This window comes from Xenopus laevis, chromosome 1L (genome assembly GCF_017654675.1).
Source record: "Xenopus laevis strain J_2021 chromosome 1L, Xenopus_laevis_v10.1, whole genome shotgun sequence".
Classification (NCBI taxonomy): Eukaryota; Metazoa; Chordata; class Amphibia; order Anura; family Pipidae; genus Xenopus; species Xenopus laevis.
In genome coordinates, this window is record NC_054371.1 from 121,407,001 (window position 1) to 121,427,480 (window position 20,480).

A 20,480-nucleotide genomic window follows, 5' to 3' on the forward strand; every position below is an offset into this window, starting at 1 on the left:
TCCTAATATCAGTGGTTTACCAACCTCAGCCAGTGAATTTTTAAGGATGCTGGTATTTGTAGGCTTGCAATAGGCAGTGAAACATTATTGTGTAAAACGAACCTACACACAAAAGCAACAATACACATGTGAATAAAAATTTTATTTATTTTTTTTACACAAAATTTTCTGATCACACCACAATTTGTTGCATGTGCTGACCTCAGAATATGTGTACGAAGAAGTTGGTACAACCTCTTCGTATACTATTGGGAGAGGTGTTGACCTCTCTAACAAACACTGGGCAGTCTCAATTGGAGAGGCTGGGGGAAAGAGGAATACTGGTTCTTATGCTCAAAATATGTGTACTCAGCTTGCGGTCTTATGGTAAGGACATTTTTTTGAGTTATCGTGCTGATGAAAGGATACTTTTATGTACATTGTAAGACATTAAGTTGTGGAACTATGCCTTCACACACATATTTTGTAAGGATAATAATATGACATACTTATGTGCATATCTCAATAGCCCTCCGCAGCCTATAGAATGTTTCAGTGCTTTGCCTAAATGCTAAAATTATAATGCTTACAGGATGTAGAAAACAATGCAGCCTTTTTCTTGGACACAAACAGGAAAATGAAAAATAAAACATTATCCAGATGGATGGAAGTGCAGAATAGAAACATGCAGCACCCATGAACGGTAAGAATTAGAAAACAGCTTTCTTTATATTTTAAGATTATTAGTATGTATTCATAAAGCACTCACATATTGAACAGCGTTGGGTTATATATGTTTGGGACCTTTGTGACTAGTTTGAGCGATATGTTAAACCCAAGATAAGAATGCTTAGCATTATAGTGGTAAATGATTTGAGATCCTCTTATGATATATCAAAAAAAGCAGTGTTTCACTAAAGTAGAAAGTTAGGAACTGGATATTTATCTTTTGAAATAAAGAAATTGCTGTTTTAAGATAAATATCAATGCAAGTAAATGTGAGGAAAGAAAATATCCTGCTGTGGTAATTGATGAGAGAAAATGTGTTATGTTTTCTCGGGAAATATGTTCTTAAAAGTACAGTTCTACTTTAAATAGGCAGTATAAAGCTGGCCACAAAGTGCAGATTTTGTTCACACAAACAATGTAAAATTGTTTGTTCCAAAGGACCGACCTGCTACTAACCATCCAGATTAAATAAAGTAGTAAAAATACCAAATCAGATGATGTTCTGGACATTACCCGATAGACAGTAATCGTACACAAGTTAAGCCCGACAAATAGTAGTGACAGTCCCCCATGGATATCATCAGATAAGCAATACATGCAAAGATATTGTCATAAGTTGACAGAAATCTTCTAAAGCTGGCCATAGACACAAAGATCCGATCTTACGAATACTCAATTCGACCGTGTGTGGAGAGTCCCGACATTTTTAGTCCCACGGAGATTGGCCGTTTGGTCGATCGGACAGGTTAAAAGATTTCTGTTGGCGGCCGATAATATCTCTGCATGTATTGCCGATCGTATGATTTTCAGTGGGAGACTGTCCCCAGCTTTGGTCGGACATAACTTTCATACGATTGCTGTCAGGGGCAGAACATTGTCTGATCTGTTCTTTTACTATTTTATTTGATCTAAAAGGTTAGTGGCAGGTCGGGAGATGGGGAAGTCCAATCGTATCCTCGACCGATCAGATCTTTGCATCTATGGCCAGCTTAACCTGTCCAATCAACTAAAGGACCAATCAGCGTGGTACGGAAAATGTCGGGACAATCCACACACAGTCTGAAAATCGTACAGAACGTATTTTCGTACGACTATATCTCTGTGTCTATGACCATCTTACCATTTTGTTTATAGAGTTCAATGAACAGGGCTTGTGTATTATTTCTTGAGCTAAACATGGCAAACAGGGAATTTGAAGCTACTCCAGTATAGCCCCCTAACTATGCCATTTGCTATGACTTTTTGTTTTTGATAGCAGAGGTCCATTGTGCAGGAAGATTATCTGTGGATTATCTGGGAATTTAACGTTTTTCCTCACATGGACCAAACATGGAGTAGCTTTGATCTCCCTGTTTACCAAGTTTAGCTCATATAATAAAAAACATTTTCATGTTTAAACAATTGGCAAAAAATATGTTCAGCAAAAGCCCAATTCTTACACATCATGCTAAACAAGGGGGGGGGGGTATTCTGCTCCTTTAAAAAGGATTTTTAGTATATTGTAAATTGATTTATCTTAAGCAATGTATAAACTATTTTAAGATGTTTTTTTTCTTCTTGTGTTTATATTATTCTACCTTTTTCAATCCTGTAAATGAAGATACTATCTAGTAGTCAGGGTGAAAATTATCAAATATTAAAAATAAAGACCAAATGCAAATTGTCTTAGAATAAAACAATCTATATCATACTTAACTTTATTTTAAGTTAAATTACCTCTTTAATATACAAAGTCCTCCCTTTTGCTCTCTTCTAAATACACAGCGGGGGGGGGGGCTTTATTTGTTCCTTTTTCAACCTACTAAGTTTGAACTGTGCCAACCGTCCTGATAGACAACCCTTTCATGGTCTTTGACCTTTGTAAACCAACATCTAGGAGAGAGCTGGAGTCTGAAGTCCTCCACGAGTAATAATAGTTAAAACATAACATAAGCTGCTACTGGCTGATTTGGCTCTAAAATAAACTGAAAATATGTTTGCCAATATATATACATATTAGTTCTTGAAGCAGAGAAACTTTCTGCTGGCAGGGAAGAAGTTAAAAGTGTGTTTATCAGGGAGCCCCTGTTGCAGCACACTGGGAATTCTGCAGTCCTGAACTACTCAGTTGTAGCTGTGCCCTAAGGGGAGGATTTTACAGTGTGACTGTGGGCAGAGCTGGATTCTAATCATTAATCCTATGAACGCCATTCCTGGACAACAAAGAAAGGTGGAAAAGTCAGAGGGAGGGAGGAAAGAGTAAAAACAGGCGGTCAGGGAGGGAAAGCAGACGGAAAGGGAGAACAGAGTGAAAGAAAGAACAGCCAAGAATGTCACAGGTAAGTGGAGACTGAGCTTTTATATAAGAATCAACAGAATAAAAAACTATGAGTAGTTTGTAAGCAAAGACATGAGAAATAAGGTGAGAGAAGCAGGTGCAGCTTGAGTAAGCAAGAAATGTTTTTGGGAAAAGGGAACAGGAGGAGAGACAGATAGGGGAAGAGTGTGAAGGACACAAGCAAACGAGGGTGCTGAGCAGAAAGAATATAATTTATAAAACAACAAAACACACGGTGGGACAGAGTCGTAAAGAAGAGTATATAAGCATAAGGAGGAGGAGCAGGTTAGAGCAAGTGTAAGAAAAGGGAGGAGGGCATTACCAGATAACAGTTCATAATTCTAACACCTATAACATTTGTTTTCATCATCAGAACCAGACTGAATACTGAGAAGGAAGTATGATTTGACAGGTAGGTTGAATTTTGCTTAATTTCACTTAACCACACTTCAAGGGCGAAAAGAACCACAAAAAATAATAATTTAAGTAACTCACCAAAACTGTAAAAAGCTCTATCTGAAATTGAAGGATGATGCGTAGATACTGTAAAGCAGAAGGACCCATGAAATATTTATTTCCGAGACACAGGTGAGGATCAGGTTCTGCTGTTGGGGTGGGCTTAAAGAGTAAGATGATATAACTGAGTGGAAGGACATACTTTATTGTTGGATAAAAAAAATAACATTTCATGTAGAAAGAAAGAGGATATGTTTGTAACATGGTCCTGGGTATTGTGGAAAAGGAGCAGTGCAAATGGTGGTAAAGGAATGATAAGGAATAAGCTGCAGGGAAAGATACAAAGCTATCAAAGCCACAGAAAGAGAGTAAATACTAGTCAGGGTGTGTGCTAAAACAATATGGAAAGGTACAGAGAGATAAAGAATAAAAGGAGAAGGAGAAAGAATTAGAGGTGAATTAGAAGGATTTTGGTGTGAGCAAGGAAAGGAGACAGAAATGAAAAACTTACAGAAGAAAATTTGCTAATTTTGTATCTCTCTACAGGGTCCGACTGCCACAATGTACAATCACAGCCGATACGGCAGCCCTCCAGTCTACAGCCCCCCAAGTGCTTATCATCACCAAAACAGCCATGCTCCTGGATCTCTTGCTTACCGCATCCAATCTCCCCATCCCAACTCATTCTACCAAGAGGATATACCTCCACAAAATTTCTACAAATGGAACTCTCCGCCTGGGATTGTCCGAATCTTACAGGGAACTATAGTTTTTCTCTGTGTGGCAATCTTTGCCTGTGTGGCTTCCACTTTGGCTTGGGAATATAACTATGGGGGTATGGGTTCTCTGGGAGGAATGGGGGGCTATTATGGAGGGTATGGAGGCTATGGAGGTTATGGTTATGGAAATGGATATGGCTATGGTTCTAACTATGGCATGACTAATCCTCAAGCTGCAAGCGGCTTTATGATGGCCATGACTGTGCTGACTTTCATTGCTAACCTTGGGCTATTTATAGCAAGTGTATCCAAAACTAGTGGGTCCAGGTCACGAAAGTTCTTTATGATTATACTAGTACTAAGTGCAGTTCTAGCCATAATGGACCTCATTGCCACAGTTGTCTATATAGTTGGGGTTAATCCACGGTCCCAGATGGGTGGCAGCTACTACTACAGTCAAATGATGATGATGTGTAACCAGATTTACTCCCCTGTGTCTTCTGGAATAGGCTTTACCAATCAGTATCTTTATCACTACTGCATGGTGGATCCACAGGAGGTGAGACAAATGAAGCCAACCTTTGTAACAATTCTGTTTAACATTTCTTTTATATTTAGGTATCTGTACCTTGCATTGATTTACCTTTTTCTTCTCCTCAGGCCATTGCGATTGTCTGTGGATTTATCATAGTCATTTTAATGTGTGTTACATCCTTCTTCGCTTCGAAGACAAGACGCAAAATCTGGCAGTATGGACAACCAAACATTAACTGGGATAAACCTGTCACCGCTTTTCAGGAGGGGCCCAATGTGGAGGAATGGGTAAGACATGCAATTAAAGGCATGCGATGTGGTACCATATTTTATCTTATACTTTAAACTAGTGTTTTCCAGTTTTTTCCATGTTTATGACCAATTGTCCAATTTGGTCATTGTCCAATTAGAACGGATGATGTCATGCATGAACATCAGTTGAGTATTTGGGCTTGTTTGGACAATAACAATCTCATAAAAAAAGCCCTATCCTGTCCACCCTCTTGCTAGACTGGACTGCTTTAATCCAGTTGCTATAATTATATACAACACCATCTGATATGACAAAGTGCCCACAGAAACCTATGTTTTGATGAGATTCTCTATGTACTGTGTTAGAGATTTTAAAGATCACACTCTCTGCTGTTGTATATGACTGTGGTTTATTTTCCTTGATTTTATGTTTGGAGTGTAGTGTTTTATTGTGGAGTAAGCTAGTATATTGTAGATATAAATGCTACCCGCTTATTGCACAATTCACTACCAATTTTTGTGCACAAGTTCAAAATCACTAATATGATGACGAGAGCTCTTATCCTGTTAGATAGAAGATGTCAAGATCTAAGTTTCTCCATGCTATACAAAATAGCGTGTTGTAGGGATGCACCGAATTCACTATTTAGGATTCGGCTGAACCCCCGAATTCTTCACGAAAGATTCGGCCGAATACCGAACCGAATCCGAAATTCCCATATGCAAATTAGGGGTGGGAAGAGGAAACATTTTTTACTTCCTTGTTTTGTGACAAAAAGTCAAGCGATTTCCCTCCCCGTCCCTAATTTGTATATGCAAATTAGGATTCGGATTCGGTTCGGCCAGGCACAAGGATTCGGTGCATCCCTAGTGTGTTGTGAGGTACAAATCAAGAGATGTCTACTAGAAAATCATGTAAATATTAAATAAACCCAATAGGCTAGTTTTGCTTCCATTAGTTTGGATCAAGTACAAGGTACTGTTTTGTATAGAGAAAAAGGAAATCATTTTAAAAATTTAAATCATTTGGATAAAATGGAGTCTGTGGGATAGCCTTTCTGTAATTTGGAGCATTCTGGATAAGGGTTTTTTTCTGGATAACAGATCCCATACCTAAAGTTAATTGGTGCAAGAGATACATGTTTTGCTTTGAACATTTGACACTACATGCTACAGAAAAGATAAATCCTCTTTAAGGTTTTGTATTAATTGTTTGTAAAATATAGGGATATTAGAAGTCACAGAGGAGTTCCATAAGGGCAATTTCCTTAAACAATCAGTATATGTGAGAAATAATTTGTTGGCTTCAGCTGCCCAGCTCATCAAACTAAAAGTAAAAGTGAGGGGATTTCTGTAAGCAGAAGGCTAAAAATGAAGTAATATTCAGCTATATAGACTAAAATAAATGGTGTTGTTCCGTTTTACATTGCATGATCAACAGATATTATATTATGATTTTTTATGCGAACTGGCATAAACAATTTATTTCAATGCAAAAAATTCAGATGGCAAATAAATTCTGGTGAAATAAAAGCAGCATACAAATGGTGTTTCTTTCACAATATTTTTCAGTTCTGCTGCTGTTCACGCCAAACTTTTATGCAAAAGTTACACAAGTGCCAAAAAGGGCACAATAAGGGAAATAAGGAGATTTAGAAAAATCTAGGGTTCAGAGCAAGTTACCTGTAAGGGGCTTCTGGTTACCTTTTATATGTACCTGGCAATACTAGAGATAAGAGTTATACCCATAAAGTTTAACTTGTTTGGCTAGATCACTGCAGCAGATTTTATTTGTTGGAATTGGCTGCATTGGGCTGATCTGAATTTTTTGGACCTCAGTCGAGAATCATGCTGTGTAGAGCTGTCATCTAGTAATCAAATCCATGGCTCAAAATGTTACTCATCCAAAAAGATTGTCTGCACTACCAGATTGATATCTGAAAAATCCCTGAACAGATATATTTTAGAAAGGTTAGGGCAGGGCCCATGGACAAGGGAAAGTACAGAACAGTTATCTTACTCCTGTGCTTTCGTTGTATCCACTAAAAAGGTGAATTAAATAAATAGCCTGGTAACTAATATTTATTTTAAGAAAATTGTTTTCTTTCTTTGTGTGATGTTGTTGGGCACCTTTAAGTTCCTATAACATAGAATAAATAATAATTTATTTGACTTTAAAAAGTATTGCCATTTTCTCTTTTTAGTCTTTCAAATGATAAAAGTGCATGCTGTTTGCCGTAGTCATGGCAGGTTTCCAGCTGGCATACAACCATTTAGAAATGTTATTGCGAAACAATAGGTGAAACTGTTTCGGTAGCTGTTTTTGTGAAACTCAAATATTTCAAAAGCAAAACACAGGAATTTCACTCATCTCTAAGCTGTATAACTATATTTCAAGGGATTGATTTCTACACTTTTTATACACATTTTATTATTATGGAATACCATAACAGAAGTTGTAAGAACAACCCTAGGTCAGACATAAATCACTCTATGACACAAAACGTTGTTAAACCCAGTAGTAAGATAAGTGATTTTTAATAGCAGAGGCTGATCAATAGCTAACATGATCTATTGTTTGAAGCATAGCTAGAGGAACTTATCAGTTATACTCTTGAACAAAAAGGTATAATTTTTATTTATGCTAGACACATGGCAGGTGAATTTTCCAGATGCGCTCTAATGCTTTAGAAATAAATCTAATCTCGGTAAAAATATTGCCTATTTTGCTAGTATTTATCATATTTGGCCATCCTTTCTCCATAGCCTAGCAAGAGCAATACATACCAACATGTTTTACATTATCATACCTATAGATTTGGTTGTTCTTGCCATTAAGGAGTGTATGTATATTATCCTTTACTTTATAATCTGTCTCTCACACTTGTACAAACATATACACATTCTCCCAAAAGTAGTGGAACACAATTTGACAAATGGAAGACACACTCACAGGGCTTATGAAAATTTAAACGCTTTATTGAAAGCAACAAACTAACGTTTCGGCTGTGGCACCAGCCTTTCTCAAAGTATATATATAAATATATATATATATATATATATATATATATATATATATATATATATATATATATATATATATATATATATATATATAAAAATAAAGACGAATGACCAGCAACACCGAGGTATTTCGTGAATAATCAAAGTGTATTAGAAAATCACATGTAAAGCCGACGTGACGTTTCGGGCCACGCAGGGACCTTTCTCAACATACACACATAGAATTTCTACCTCTCATTACTTTTCTCACACACTGACATATTATTCTCTCTTTTTGTGTTTTTGTGTTACACACACATATTCAGTACAGCTCAACATAATGTAGTGTCCCATAGATGATTATCTGTCTATGTGACATCTTTAACAGCCCAGTTTGAAGGCCACTGAAAGCAAGGGAGTTGACAGATACTTCAGAAGGGCGTAGAAAGTTCTAATTCCAGAAGGGCGTGTGCAGGGAATAAGTACATTTTCCACAAAGCTACTGTAAGTATTTGTTCAAATTTTGACATCTGCTACTACTAAAAATGTCTCAAAACAGAACAATTTTTAGATATAGCTTGGATTCAAGTGAATAACATACATTTTTGCATCCTAATTTAATTAGAGACAAATATTTAGATAAGTGTGTAAAGTAGCTATGTGCCATAGCTTTATGAGGTGAATGATAATTTGCGTGCCGTGCACATGAATGGCTGCTGTTTTTGTGGTTAGTGCATAGGTGTGAAGAAGTGTATGCAGGTGCTCTGATGTCTGTATTGCTGCCAAAACAACTCTTTGTGAATATTTGCTCACTGATACTGTTGGTTTCTGTCTAGTGACTTATTAACATACTTACCAACGCTATCGGTGAACGCACACCCCGCTTTGATATCAGTGTGGGAGGGTGTAACCTTCTTAGTGCTGCTTCCTGTACTATACATCTCCTGTTGGTCAATTTTAAAATACAGGACCTTGTGCAGCGCAAGTGCTAATATTTTGAATCAGTGAAACGCTGTGCAATTGAGAAAAAGAAAATATATATCCTTGACCCCCAAGTGATGTTCATTTGGTTGTGGGTACAACTTTCTCATTAATAACCTCACATAATTTTGCATTTAAGAATTCAGGAGCAAAAATTTGGAGGAAATTTCATTGCAATTCTGGGGGGGGGAAGTTGCTTTTATCGAAAGAAACAAGATATATTGTGCTAATTTGTTCGCACATTAAGGGGCCGATTCACTAACTTCGAGTGAAGGATTCGAAGTTAAAAAACTTCGAATCAAAGGATTCGAAGTAAAAATCGTACGACTATTCGACCATTCGATAGTCGAAGTACTGTCTCTTTAAAAAAAACTTCGACCCCCTAGTTCGCCATCTAAAAGCTACCGAACTCAATGTTAGCCTATGGTGAAGGTCCCCATAGGCTTGGCTAACTTTTTTTGATCGAAGGATATTCCTTCGATCGTTGGATTTAAATCCTTCGAATCGTTCGATTCGAAGGATTTAATCGTTCGATCGAAGGAATTATCCTTCGATCGTTCGGTCGAACTATCTGCGCTAAATCCTTCGACTTCGATATTCGAAGTCGAAGGATTTTAATTCCTAGTCGAATATCGAGGGTTAATTAACCCCTTAGTGAATGATACCATGAATTCTGTATATACAGTATATTTTTCCATTTCCTACCTACCGCCTGTCTAAATTTCTCTTCCAACAGTCGTCACTTACTCTTTCTCTCTGAGCATTGTATGAGATGAGGTGTTACAGAGGATGATTATATTAATATTTAACAAAGGCTTTAATATGGATGTAGCCAATTATCTGAGCACAACTGAATGAACACTGAAAGGAAAGACTGGGCAACATTCTATTTTCTGATGTCAGAGCAAGCACAGGTGATTATATCCAGTGTGTGTATTTGGGTATGCATGTGTGTGTGCATATATCTATTTGAATGCATACATTGTCTAATATTCCTACAGTTATGTTTATACAAATATAAACATTAAATGAAAGAAACTAAAGTCTGGTAGAAGAGAGGTGCAATTGCCTCTGGGTTTGGTCAGACTGACAGCTGAGGTTTGCTAAATGGGTCATTTGGTCCTGTTAGGGAATAAATGTTCAGATGAGGCAAACAGACCTGCTCTTGGGGATTAATATTTTATGAGTATTCTTCCTGAAAGTAGCAATCTGCTCATCATTTTGTTTAACAGACTAATAGATAAATTATGTAGCATGTAACGCAATATTATAGGATCAAAACGCCTAAGACATACTAAAAGTATGAAATCATATATTCACATTCGTTTTTGTTTACAATGTGTTCATTTTAGGTTAAAAATAATTTCCGGTCTGTGTCAGTTTTTTGCTATTAAGCTTATCCACCTGCAAGGCTGTGAATTAAATAATTTATAAATCTGTATTCGCGCACAGCAGTAGCACAGTGCATCAGTTGATGGCAGTTGTGTAGGAAGAATCTCTCTCTCCTGAAATGCTAAGGCCTTTGTTGCATTTTGCCATGACTATAATTGGTTTTTGAGTTTTCTACACTGCACCTTGTAGGTTTTTAACATAAATGCATAATTACAGAGATTTTGTACATCTGTTTTACCAATATTTATTTAAATTATATATAAATTAGGGCCTCGTGGGCCTCCTATACCTCCTGCCCTCCCCTGCAGCAGTAGGGACTGTTCCCTCTGTAGTTATGCCCCTGTGGCTGCAGGGGTGCCCAGGATGTAAAGGGGGTCCCATGAGGCCCTAAATTTGATGAAATCAACCTTTATCAGGAAATTAGGGCAGATCCATGACAATCTCAAAGTATATATGAATTAGGGCCTCATGGGCCCCCTATACCTCCTGCCCCCCCTGCAGCCGCAGGGTCTGCTTCCTCTGTAGTTACGCCCATGCTCAGACCTCAACAGGCTCAGACTGGCAATCTGTGGAATCTGCCAAATGCCAGAGGGGCTGCTGCAAGATACCATAAGACAGTCACTAGTTATTGGGCTGGTGGGGGATTGTTTGGACCTCTGTGTACTTGAGATGCCAGGGTCTATTTTTAATCCCAGTCCGGACCTGGATCTCAAACCTGCTCTGTCACAAAAAGGTGCAAATATATGATCAGACAATAGCTATCATGGATGCTTACAGTTTGGCCATCCTTGAATTACATACGGTACATTTTCTTAAGCTGGCCATAGACGCAAAGATCCGATCGTACGAATTGTGGATTCGTACGATTTTCGGACCATGTGTGGAGAGACCCGACATTTTTCGTCCGTCGGAGATCGGTCAGGTTAGAAAATTTCTGTCGCCTGCCGATAATATCTCTGCGTGTATTGCCGATCGTACGATTTTCAGTGGGAGACTGTCAATAGTGTTGTCAGACATAAGTATCGTACGATTGCTGTCAGGGGCAGAACATTGGGTGATCTGTTCTTACCGTATTTGATCGGAATGGTAAAGACTTTGATCTGAATGGTTAGTGGAGGGTCGGAAGATGGGAAAGTCCGATTGTACATTGATTCGTACGATCGGATCTTTGCGTCTATGGCCAGCTTTAGACTGATGCCCACATCTCTAACTTCAAATCTACAGGCTATCAACTACATTTGAGAGTACACATTTCAGTGCAACAGATGATTGCAGCAGTAACTGTAAACCTTAAATAAAGAGAAGAGAACTCAAAGGGCATCTATCTCAACAGTGGGGCACATAGAAGTTAAGCTAAGGCTTGAAGCACATGGGTGTTTTTTTTCCACTGGCTTATCTATGAAGCCTAATGCCTTCCTCCCCCTCTACCGACAGGCATGGGATTGGCCCATGAGCACACATACAAAGTGGTGTGAAAATACATACGCCTAAAAAAGCACATTTAAACTAAAGGTGGCCATAGACGCACCGAACATCAGTCACTGTTAGTGCCGAATACAGGTAGAATTCTATTCCTATATAGAATCAACACGTCTGTATTGAACATGAACCAATGGTAACATGAACTATAATTGTTACATTTATGGACACCTTTAGTCACGTCAGACAATCAATCTTTTTCACAGTTTTTATTTTCCAAGAACCCGTATTAACCTCTTACCTACCTTCCTTGCTCCTGTGTAGCAAGTTCAATATAGACTCCAAGCACCAGTGCATGCTTGTACTTCCACCACTCATAATAGAGGCTTACTCACCAGGGCAGTCTCAGGATCTATCTCACTGAAAATCACAACAAAGCAAACGGAGCATCCAGGGCATGTTTCTGGCACCCTCTACAATGGTGTTGGACACTCTCTTGGCTTTGTACAGTTTGTTTGGTAATATTGCTGTCCTACACGTGGACTCCTGGCATCCTTTCCAGCCACCAGTGTGGCTTAGGCTGATGTCCTGCCCCCTGGCCATTTGTTAGCATAGGTAACTGTTGCTATACACTTCAGTGCATGAATTAAATACAGATACAGTACAGTTAGATACATGTAAGCCATCTTTTTGTTTGCTGTTTTTTAATTTATTATTTTATGAAGTGTACTTAGTTTTACATACTGTATATTGCAATGCCAATGAGTCTGGTATTGCCCTGTATGTAAAACTGAGTTGCCCTCTGCAGCTTTGTGCCTGATTTGACTGTAATAATACATCCAGCGGCTGACACAGAGCATGGCACAAGGGAGCCCTCCTTCCTTGCACTTCATAAATCTAATTCTAATTCCCTAGCTTGTTGAACTTCAAAGCTGAATGCACACAGATGAAAAGGCTATTACAATAAGTGTTCCCAACCCAGTTTAAGGGCACTTTTGCAGGTTGTCATATTTTCTGCACGTTACCTGGAAGTGTACTTAATGTATTAATCATGCAGTGTTTATACTCCAGTAGATTATGTACATTATGAAAACAGTTTATATGGACTGCTGTTCAGAGCAGACAACAAAACCATACTGGGCTCCAGCATTCCTAAGAGCCCTAAAATAAACATTAACCAATTCTGTCAACACTGTTATGCATTAGTTTAAAGGTTTGAAAAAGCTTCTAGTGTAATTAGAAGAAAGTGTATTCATTGTCAAACAAATGTTATCAAAGTAGTAAAATGTTACTGTATTCCATTACTGAGACATTTTAATGACTTAGATTATCGCAAGGTAGTAAAATATTTAGAACTTCATCTATCACTTTGCAAATAGAAGTTCTTCATTCTTCCATAAGAAATAATTATCCCTAGAGTTATCCTTTTAGTCTGATGAACTTATTTTAAATACAGTAAAGTACAGCAAAGTTAAAACAGTGGAATTGAAACATGTCAACTAAAGTTGTACCTTTTTTAAATAGGTGAGTGGAGACTGAAAATATGTGACTTTGTCAGTGCTTCAGTGTCCTCTTTGTAGAGGGACCCCAAGTTTCTAAAGGCAACCATGCTACTGATGTAGTTACTGACTGGTCTCATGCAAATACAGCAATGAATAGCATTGTGTTTTATTCATAACGTAATCAAAGAGGAAATATTCGCATTATACATTGCTCAAGCAGTAAAGTAGTTATAATAATGGATGTGCTATCAGTGCAGCAAATATTTAGAAAAGCATTTGTTAGTTACTTTAAAGGTGAACCTGACATCATTGTACATGTAGCTCTAATCTGACTCTCACCCACAGGTTAAGAATGTTCCAGATATGCCCCCAGATGACACAGCCACGCTAATTTATTCTGAGAAACCCCAAAGTCCAGTTAAGGCTTTGAGCAACAACAGTATCTATAAACCACCGGTAGATACCTTTGAAGCAAGAGAATCACCACCAATGAGCAGGTACTACATACTGAATACTGTGAGAGATTAAAAAAGCCAGAGTGAAACTGTCAAATCCAGAGGGTGATGTCCTATTCAATTTGAGTCAGGGAATGATGTCCTAAGAACTACAACTCCTGAAGTGATCTCTTAACCACTACAATACTCTTAAGATCTAAGTGCTAAGTTATAATTAAAGGGAGCAGTCATCACAGACTGTATTGCAATGGAAAGGATAACCATATGTGATCTCTAGCCTTTCTTGTATCAGCAGATAATCCAAGTGTTAATTTCTGCATGTGTTCAGTTTTATTGTCAGTGATCCTCAGTTTCACAAACATAATAAAAAGAAAATATATGTATAACTAAGATGTATATTCTATTAATTTTGCCCTAAAACACACCGAAGTAGGAGTAGAGTGCAGCTTACTATTAGCACAGGTAATAATTTCCCTAAGGTATGTAAAGAGACTTCGGATGAAACGCAGTTCAGCTCTACATAATTCAGATTTTTTTTCCTGGTTTACTGTATAACTGCCAGCATAATTCTGCCAATAATAGTATCATTGTTATTTTTAAGGTCCCAAAAATGTCTAGAGGTGGACATGTTTTACCAATGTATATTTAAATAATATATGAATTAGAGCCTCATGGGGCAACTATACCTCCTGAGCCCCCTGCAGCTGCAGGGTCTGTTTACTCTGTAGTTACGCTCCTGATTAATAGACTATTTTGCTTGCAGCTCTCCTGTGTCAGACAGTGAACCCCAGGAGCAGAGCAGAAGCAGACCTCCAGTGAGAAGGGGCAGAAGAAGGAGGCGTAACCCCGAGCTGGATGAATCTCAGTATGAAACAGATTATACTACAGCTGTGGAATCTGGTGATGACAGAGATCTTGGAGAATGGAACAGGTAGAGTTGTAGTTTGTGGGGCACATAATAATAAGAGCTGAGCATAGTAGTTGCATGGGGGGCAGTTTCTATAGGGTTATTGGACAAAATGGAGAAAAGATCAACTATATGGGGCAGGTTTGTCAAAGGTCTAGTTGTGAAAAATTCGAGTTTTTCAAGGGTAAAAAAAAAAACTAGAATTGAAGCTGGAAATAGTTTGAATCCGAAAATACTTCAGCTAAAACCAGTCGAGGTCATGTAGAAGTCGAGTTTTCAAGTTTTTTACATTCAAGTTTTTTCATAAATCCGAAAAATTTTCAAGTTGTGAGTTCATTCGAGCTATAAAAAACCTCACAAACCTTTAAAATTCGACTTTTGATAAATAACCCCCTTAATATTCAGCAGCATTCTAAAATAACAGCGTTTTTCTTACTGCTTTTAGTCTATACCCTGCAATTGAGTCAGACAGTCAACGCCAGGAATATAAACGGGAATTTGACACGGATTTGCGTCGTTACAAAGTGATGTGTGCGGAGATGGATGATATCAACAATCAATTGCAGCAACTCAGCAAACAGTTGGATGGGCTCACAGAGGGTACCACACAGTACCAGGTACCTCCCCACTGTGCACTTATACTCCTTGTTATTGGTTTAAAAAAAATGAGTCTTTATTAATCATAGTTAAAAATATAAGGGCATCTCCATAGGCACTACGCATTTCGTACCCATGCCCATGATTAAGTACCTTGCAGGTACGAAAAGCGTAGGGCCTATGGAGATGCCCTAATATTTTTAACTATGATTAATAAAGACTCATTTTTTCTAAACTAATAATTTTGGCCCTGTGGATTCCTCTAAGTGCCGAATAGCCCTATTTTTTTGTTGAATATTGTGGTTTGCTGCTACCTGAAGCTGGGGGTCCGGGGCTGGTGCACCACATGTTCAACTTTGTGAGTTATTTAATTCCCTATTCTGGAGCACCAAATCCTTGTTTTTGCACTTATACTCCTTCCCATATGGTTTCTCATCTGCTCTGTATTTTTCATACCTCTATTGTATAGCATTGTACTGGCTTTCTGGCAGTGATATTACAATTTTTATTACAGGGGGTTGCTGAGGAGTACAACAGACTGAAGGATCTTAAAAGAGTGAGTTATTTGTGATTCTGAAACTTAAAAGGCATATTTTACTCACTCACTACAGAACATGATAGCACTATAGATTAGGGCAGATCCATGAAAATCTCCCAAATCCCTGGCATCTTAACTGCAAATAAATTGTCGAACATTACCCCAATTTAACAATAAAGACTGTATAAAAGCCCAGTGATCTCTCCAACAAATGTAGCCACTGGTTAGTGACGTTAATAATGTGTCGGCATAAATTGATTTCACACCTGATTTTCTTTTCTGGAATATCTTTTAACCTCTGGACCGGTCTGTCAATTATTTACATATATATTTTCCCAGCTTTCATGTGCTTTCCGTACTGTCACTACTATACAGCAGTTATTGACATCAGTTTAGACAACCCCAAGGTCAGGGTAAGTAATATATAGCACTCAAAATGTTCTACTTTTCTCCCCATCATTCTCAGCCAACCATCAGGTGCAAGGAGAAAGGTTTCATTCCTTTTTAATAAAGATAATAAAGATAATAACCTGTTTAATATAAGCAGTTGTTTGCGGAATTTAGGCAGACAAATAGTATGCTAGGTTTTGGACATTAAACTTCATCCAAGAGTAAGTAGCTGTTTTAATAATTTAATCAGAATCTAAAATAACAAATAAAAAAACAAATAAATACAGATGTAGAAATGTAGATGTAGAAATGATCCCCATATTGGCTAACAATAAAAATACATTTCACGCTTTCTGAAATTTGTTTTTTGCCTGACGGAGGGGCCTTGGTGCTCCGAAAGCGTGCAATGTATTTTTATTGTTAGCCGATATAGGTATCATTTCTATAATACTTTTTGCATTTCTTTGTTTTTTTGTTATTTTTGCTACTGGCTAACACTGTACCACAGTTTTTGTTTTGTGCTTAATCAGAATCTAACAATGTCACAAAGGAAAGCACGTAGTGCTACTGGCTACAAATAGGTTTTATTCTAAAATAATCTAGTATTCCCTGTAGGAAACAATGGAACCTATTCCTATCTACAAGTAGCAGCTACAATTGTATGACACGTATGAGAATTCAGAGGGTTACTATAAGAGTATCAGAGGTCTACTGAGAAACCTATAATGGGGATGGGTTCCAAAGAAATACATTTTAAAATGTACATTTTAGGGGAAAAACCCATTAAAACTATTTTTGAAAGTCATCTCCTGTAGTCTACTTTGGAAAATAATATAAGGGAAATCTATGTGAAGGAGGGGAAGATAAAAGCAATTAAAAAAGTAATTAATGTGATGTACCAAAAGGTGAACTAGTTCTTTACAGACCTAAGACCCAAAAGAAATAGTGCCTCGTGGCCAAATGATATTACTGGTCCTTAACATATTTTTAAGAGTCCCAAAACATTTTGGAATATATAACAGAAATGTGGGGATGTAGGTGTAACATGGAAAATGTGCTTAAAAGTGTGAGGCAGGGGAAGAGGTTGAAAAGACTAGTAAGTGTAATCATGTGTCTTTCAGAAAGTATCTGGGCAAGATGGTGTACGTGACATTATAAATAATGTTTGTGTAAGGAATTGTATGAGTCTGTGACTGTGTGTAAAATGGTATCCCTGAGATAGTAGGAGATTTAGTGATTACAGCTGGGTGTGTGAGGGTGTCAGTTGTGTTGGAGTGATTGTGCAAGTTTGGGTGTCATTAGTGTGTAACTAAAGATGGCCATATACAGGCTGATAAACGCTGCAGAGAGTTGGCAGCTTATCAACTGGTGTATGGGGTCACTGACCACATCCAAAAAAACAAATGCTCTGTAAGGCTACAAATGTTTGTTATTCCTACTTTTTATTAGTCATCTTTCTATTCAGGCCCTCTCCTATTCATATTTCAGTCTTATTCAAATCAATGCATGGTTGATGTGGTAATTTGGATGCTAGCAACCAGATTGCTAAAATTGCTAACTGGAGACCTGCTAAATTAAAAGCTAAATAGCTCAAAAAACCAAATAAAAGCCAGTTGCATATTATCTCAGAATATGACTCTCTACATCATATTAAAAGTTAATTTAAAGGTGAACAGCTCCTTTAATTGATCCTCACCCCAAATGCCGTCATAGTGGGCCAAACAAAGAGATCTTTCAGTATAGTCTATAACAGACAGGGGACACACAAACAAAGGTAACAGAATGCAACATGATTATAGGGGATTGCTTGCAAAAGTTTACAATCTTTTAGAGGCACATTGCGTAATGTAGTGCGCTATAACACTTCTTAATCGATTGATTTATCCTGATATTTCATTTATTTTTCTAGACCCCTGATTACCAAACCAAGAAAATGGAGACAAAACAACTTCGCAACAAGCTTTTTCACATAAAAAGGATGGTGAACAATTACGACAAGTCAAGGGGTTAGGGAAAGCAGAACAACAGGCACCCACAAGAGGGCAGCATGGCCTATATAATATAGATATATATAAGGACTCTACAGAATGGACTGCATATTTCAACCAACTCATCATAAATCCACAGTCTCACATGATGCTGTGTGGGCTTCTTTCTTGCGCAAAATTATATTTTTTACATTTTCTTGTTTTATTAGCTATAGATGGTTTGGGTCAGTGAGAATGAAAGTGATTAAACCAAATGCAATGCTGCATATATTTCACAAGAGCTGTGTTTTTTCACTAAGGCCTGTTAAGAATGTTCGGAGCTGGTACAGTAGCAACTATCATTGTATTTAACTTAATATGGGTATCTGTAGCATTGCCTAATCACATTGCCAGTTGAAGATACTGTAAAGGGCATTTTATATGCTAAACTACTTTCTTTCTGATTAGTCCTGACACATTGTTTCCTAAACCTCAAAATGCTATCTGCAAAAGACTGTCTTTCCTGCCAGGCACTAAAATTAGGAGAAATTCATTGAACAGCACGAAAAACACACATGAAACTAAGATAGTCCCCATTTTAAACGTTTAAGTTAACATTTAGTATGTTTAAGAATGACTAATTTGAAGAAACTTTCCAATTGGCCTTGATATTTTCATTATTTATAGTTTTGCCTTCTAACTATTTCTAGCTTTTAAATGGGGGTCACTGATCCCATCTAAATGGCAAGTGCTCTGTAAGGCTACACATATATTGTTATTGCTACTTTTTATTATTCATCTTTCTATTCAGGCTGTCTCCTATTCATATTCCAGTATCTTATTCAAATAAATATATGGTTGCTATGGTAAATTGGAACTTCGCAAAAGACTGCTGAAATTGTAAGTGAAGAGCTCCAGAATAAAAAAGCTAAATAATGCAAAAAACACAAATAATAAAAATAAAAAACATTTGCAAAGTCAATTTAAATGTGAACAACCTCTTTAACCTATTGTTGGTTTTGCTGCCTCATTTATGGATGTGATCAGACCTGTATTCAATTGATTTAGATGCTAGTTAAATGCTTCATCGTAAGGTCGCCAGGCCCTTGGTGAACTAAAGATATAGCCCAATTACTGCTGGACCAAATATTTGAAGTGTAACTGAATCTAGTTTTTCTTTCAAGCAGTACAAAACTGCATCCACTGAACTTAATGTTGCTTCCATGTATTCCATCTCTGACTTATGTTGCATTAAACTGGAAGTTGAAGGGAATAATAAATTAAGACATGTGGATGTTTGATCGATTGCAGAATGTAGAAACGCAGGGGAGCAGGTTGGATAGGCTAATGAAGACAGGGCTCCCATTACCTACTGTGTTATCATATATACGTGTGTTGTTTGTTTTGTTGGTCCTTTGTAAATGAATGTAATAATAAGTGACTTCATAACAGTTATTCTGTGGGTAGAAAGGAAGGTGAGAGGTAGAAAAGGACTTTTGACAGGTATATTGGGAGGATAGATTTTTGACAAATATTCAGCTACAGGAAGTAAAAAGTGAAGTTAATGTACAGAATTCAATGTTGACAAACTGAAGTTAATGTAAGCTGTAAGTCAGCAACAGATGGAGGGCAGATCTAATCTAATATGTAAACTAAAGTATGCTAACACAACCTTGTGTTTATGTCTAGTATGCACAAGTATGTGTTAACTGCCAGCATGAACTAAACTTTGCCATTAAAAGCTAAAAACGTAGCCGCAGCAGAAAATCTCTGGCAGCTCAATGCATGCAGTCATTCCCATACACCACTGGATACAATAGCAGCTCATGGGCCTGGTAGTGGTTTCCAGTAAGGGGGAAAGCAATGAGGAAAAAACAAAATCTGATGTAATAAATATAGAACCTTGTTTTATGATAACATTTTTCTATTTGCACTTATGTATTAAAATAAGTTGTTATAAGCTCATTTTGCCTTTTGTTGTCACAAGCATTCTAGGAATAAAAGTAGAAGTTCTTAAGATATATTTTCCGTGCAGTGCTTTATAAAACAATCTCATGTTTCTGCAGCCTCCTACCTCCCAGGATAATTATTTATAGTCCTTCTTATATTTGCTCATGAGCACCACACTGAATGGTAAGATATAGGTCACATGCTATTTAAAGCAGCGTGCTGATTTAGCATTTTGCAGAACTGGTTTCACAGGATAACCAGCTTGTGTATGTTGGGTACATACAGTATATGTTTTGAGCAAGTGACTATAAGAAAGTACATTTTGCCTTTAATTTTTTTCCTAATGGGAGGTGCAGGAAAGCTGGAAATACCATTTCTCTAAGAATCTTGTTG

General features: G+C 37.4%; 1 protein-coding gene across 2 annotated transcripts; it reads left to right on the forward strand.

Moving 5' to 3' along the window:
* Nucleotides 1–579: 579 nt before the first annotated feature.
* Nucleotides 580–18,830, forward strand: ocel1.2.L (occludin/ELL domain containing 1 gene 2 L homeolog). 2 transcript variants are annotated; one of them, XM_041562964.1, is made up of 9 exons: nt 580–682; nt 3,399–3,437; nt 4,028–4,759; nt 4,861–5,022; nt 13,629–13,780; nt 14,502–14,669; nt 15,091–15,262; nt 15,757–15,798; nt 18,080–18,830. In XM_041562964.1, exons 3-9 carry the CDS (start codon nt 4,043–4,045, stop codon nt 18,179–18,181), a joined length of 1,515 nt encoding a protein of 504 aa, XP_041418898.1. In that variant the 5' UTR covers nt 580–682; nt 3,399–3,437; nt 4,028–4,042; the 3' UTR covers nt 18,182–18,830. The 2 variants fall into 2 exon arrangements, with proteins under 2 accessions (XP_041418898.1, XP_018112222.1); XM_018256733.2 differs by lacking the exon at nt 580–682 and adding an exon at nt 2,909–3,026.
* Nucleotides 18,831–20,480: the final 1,650 nt, after the last annotated feature.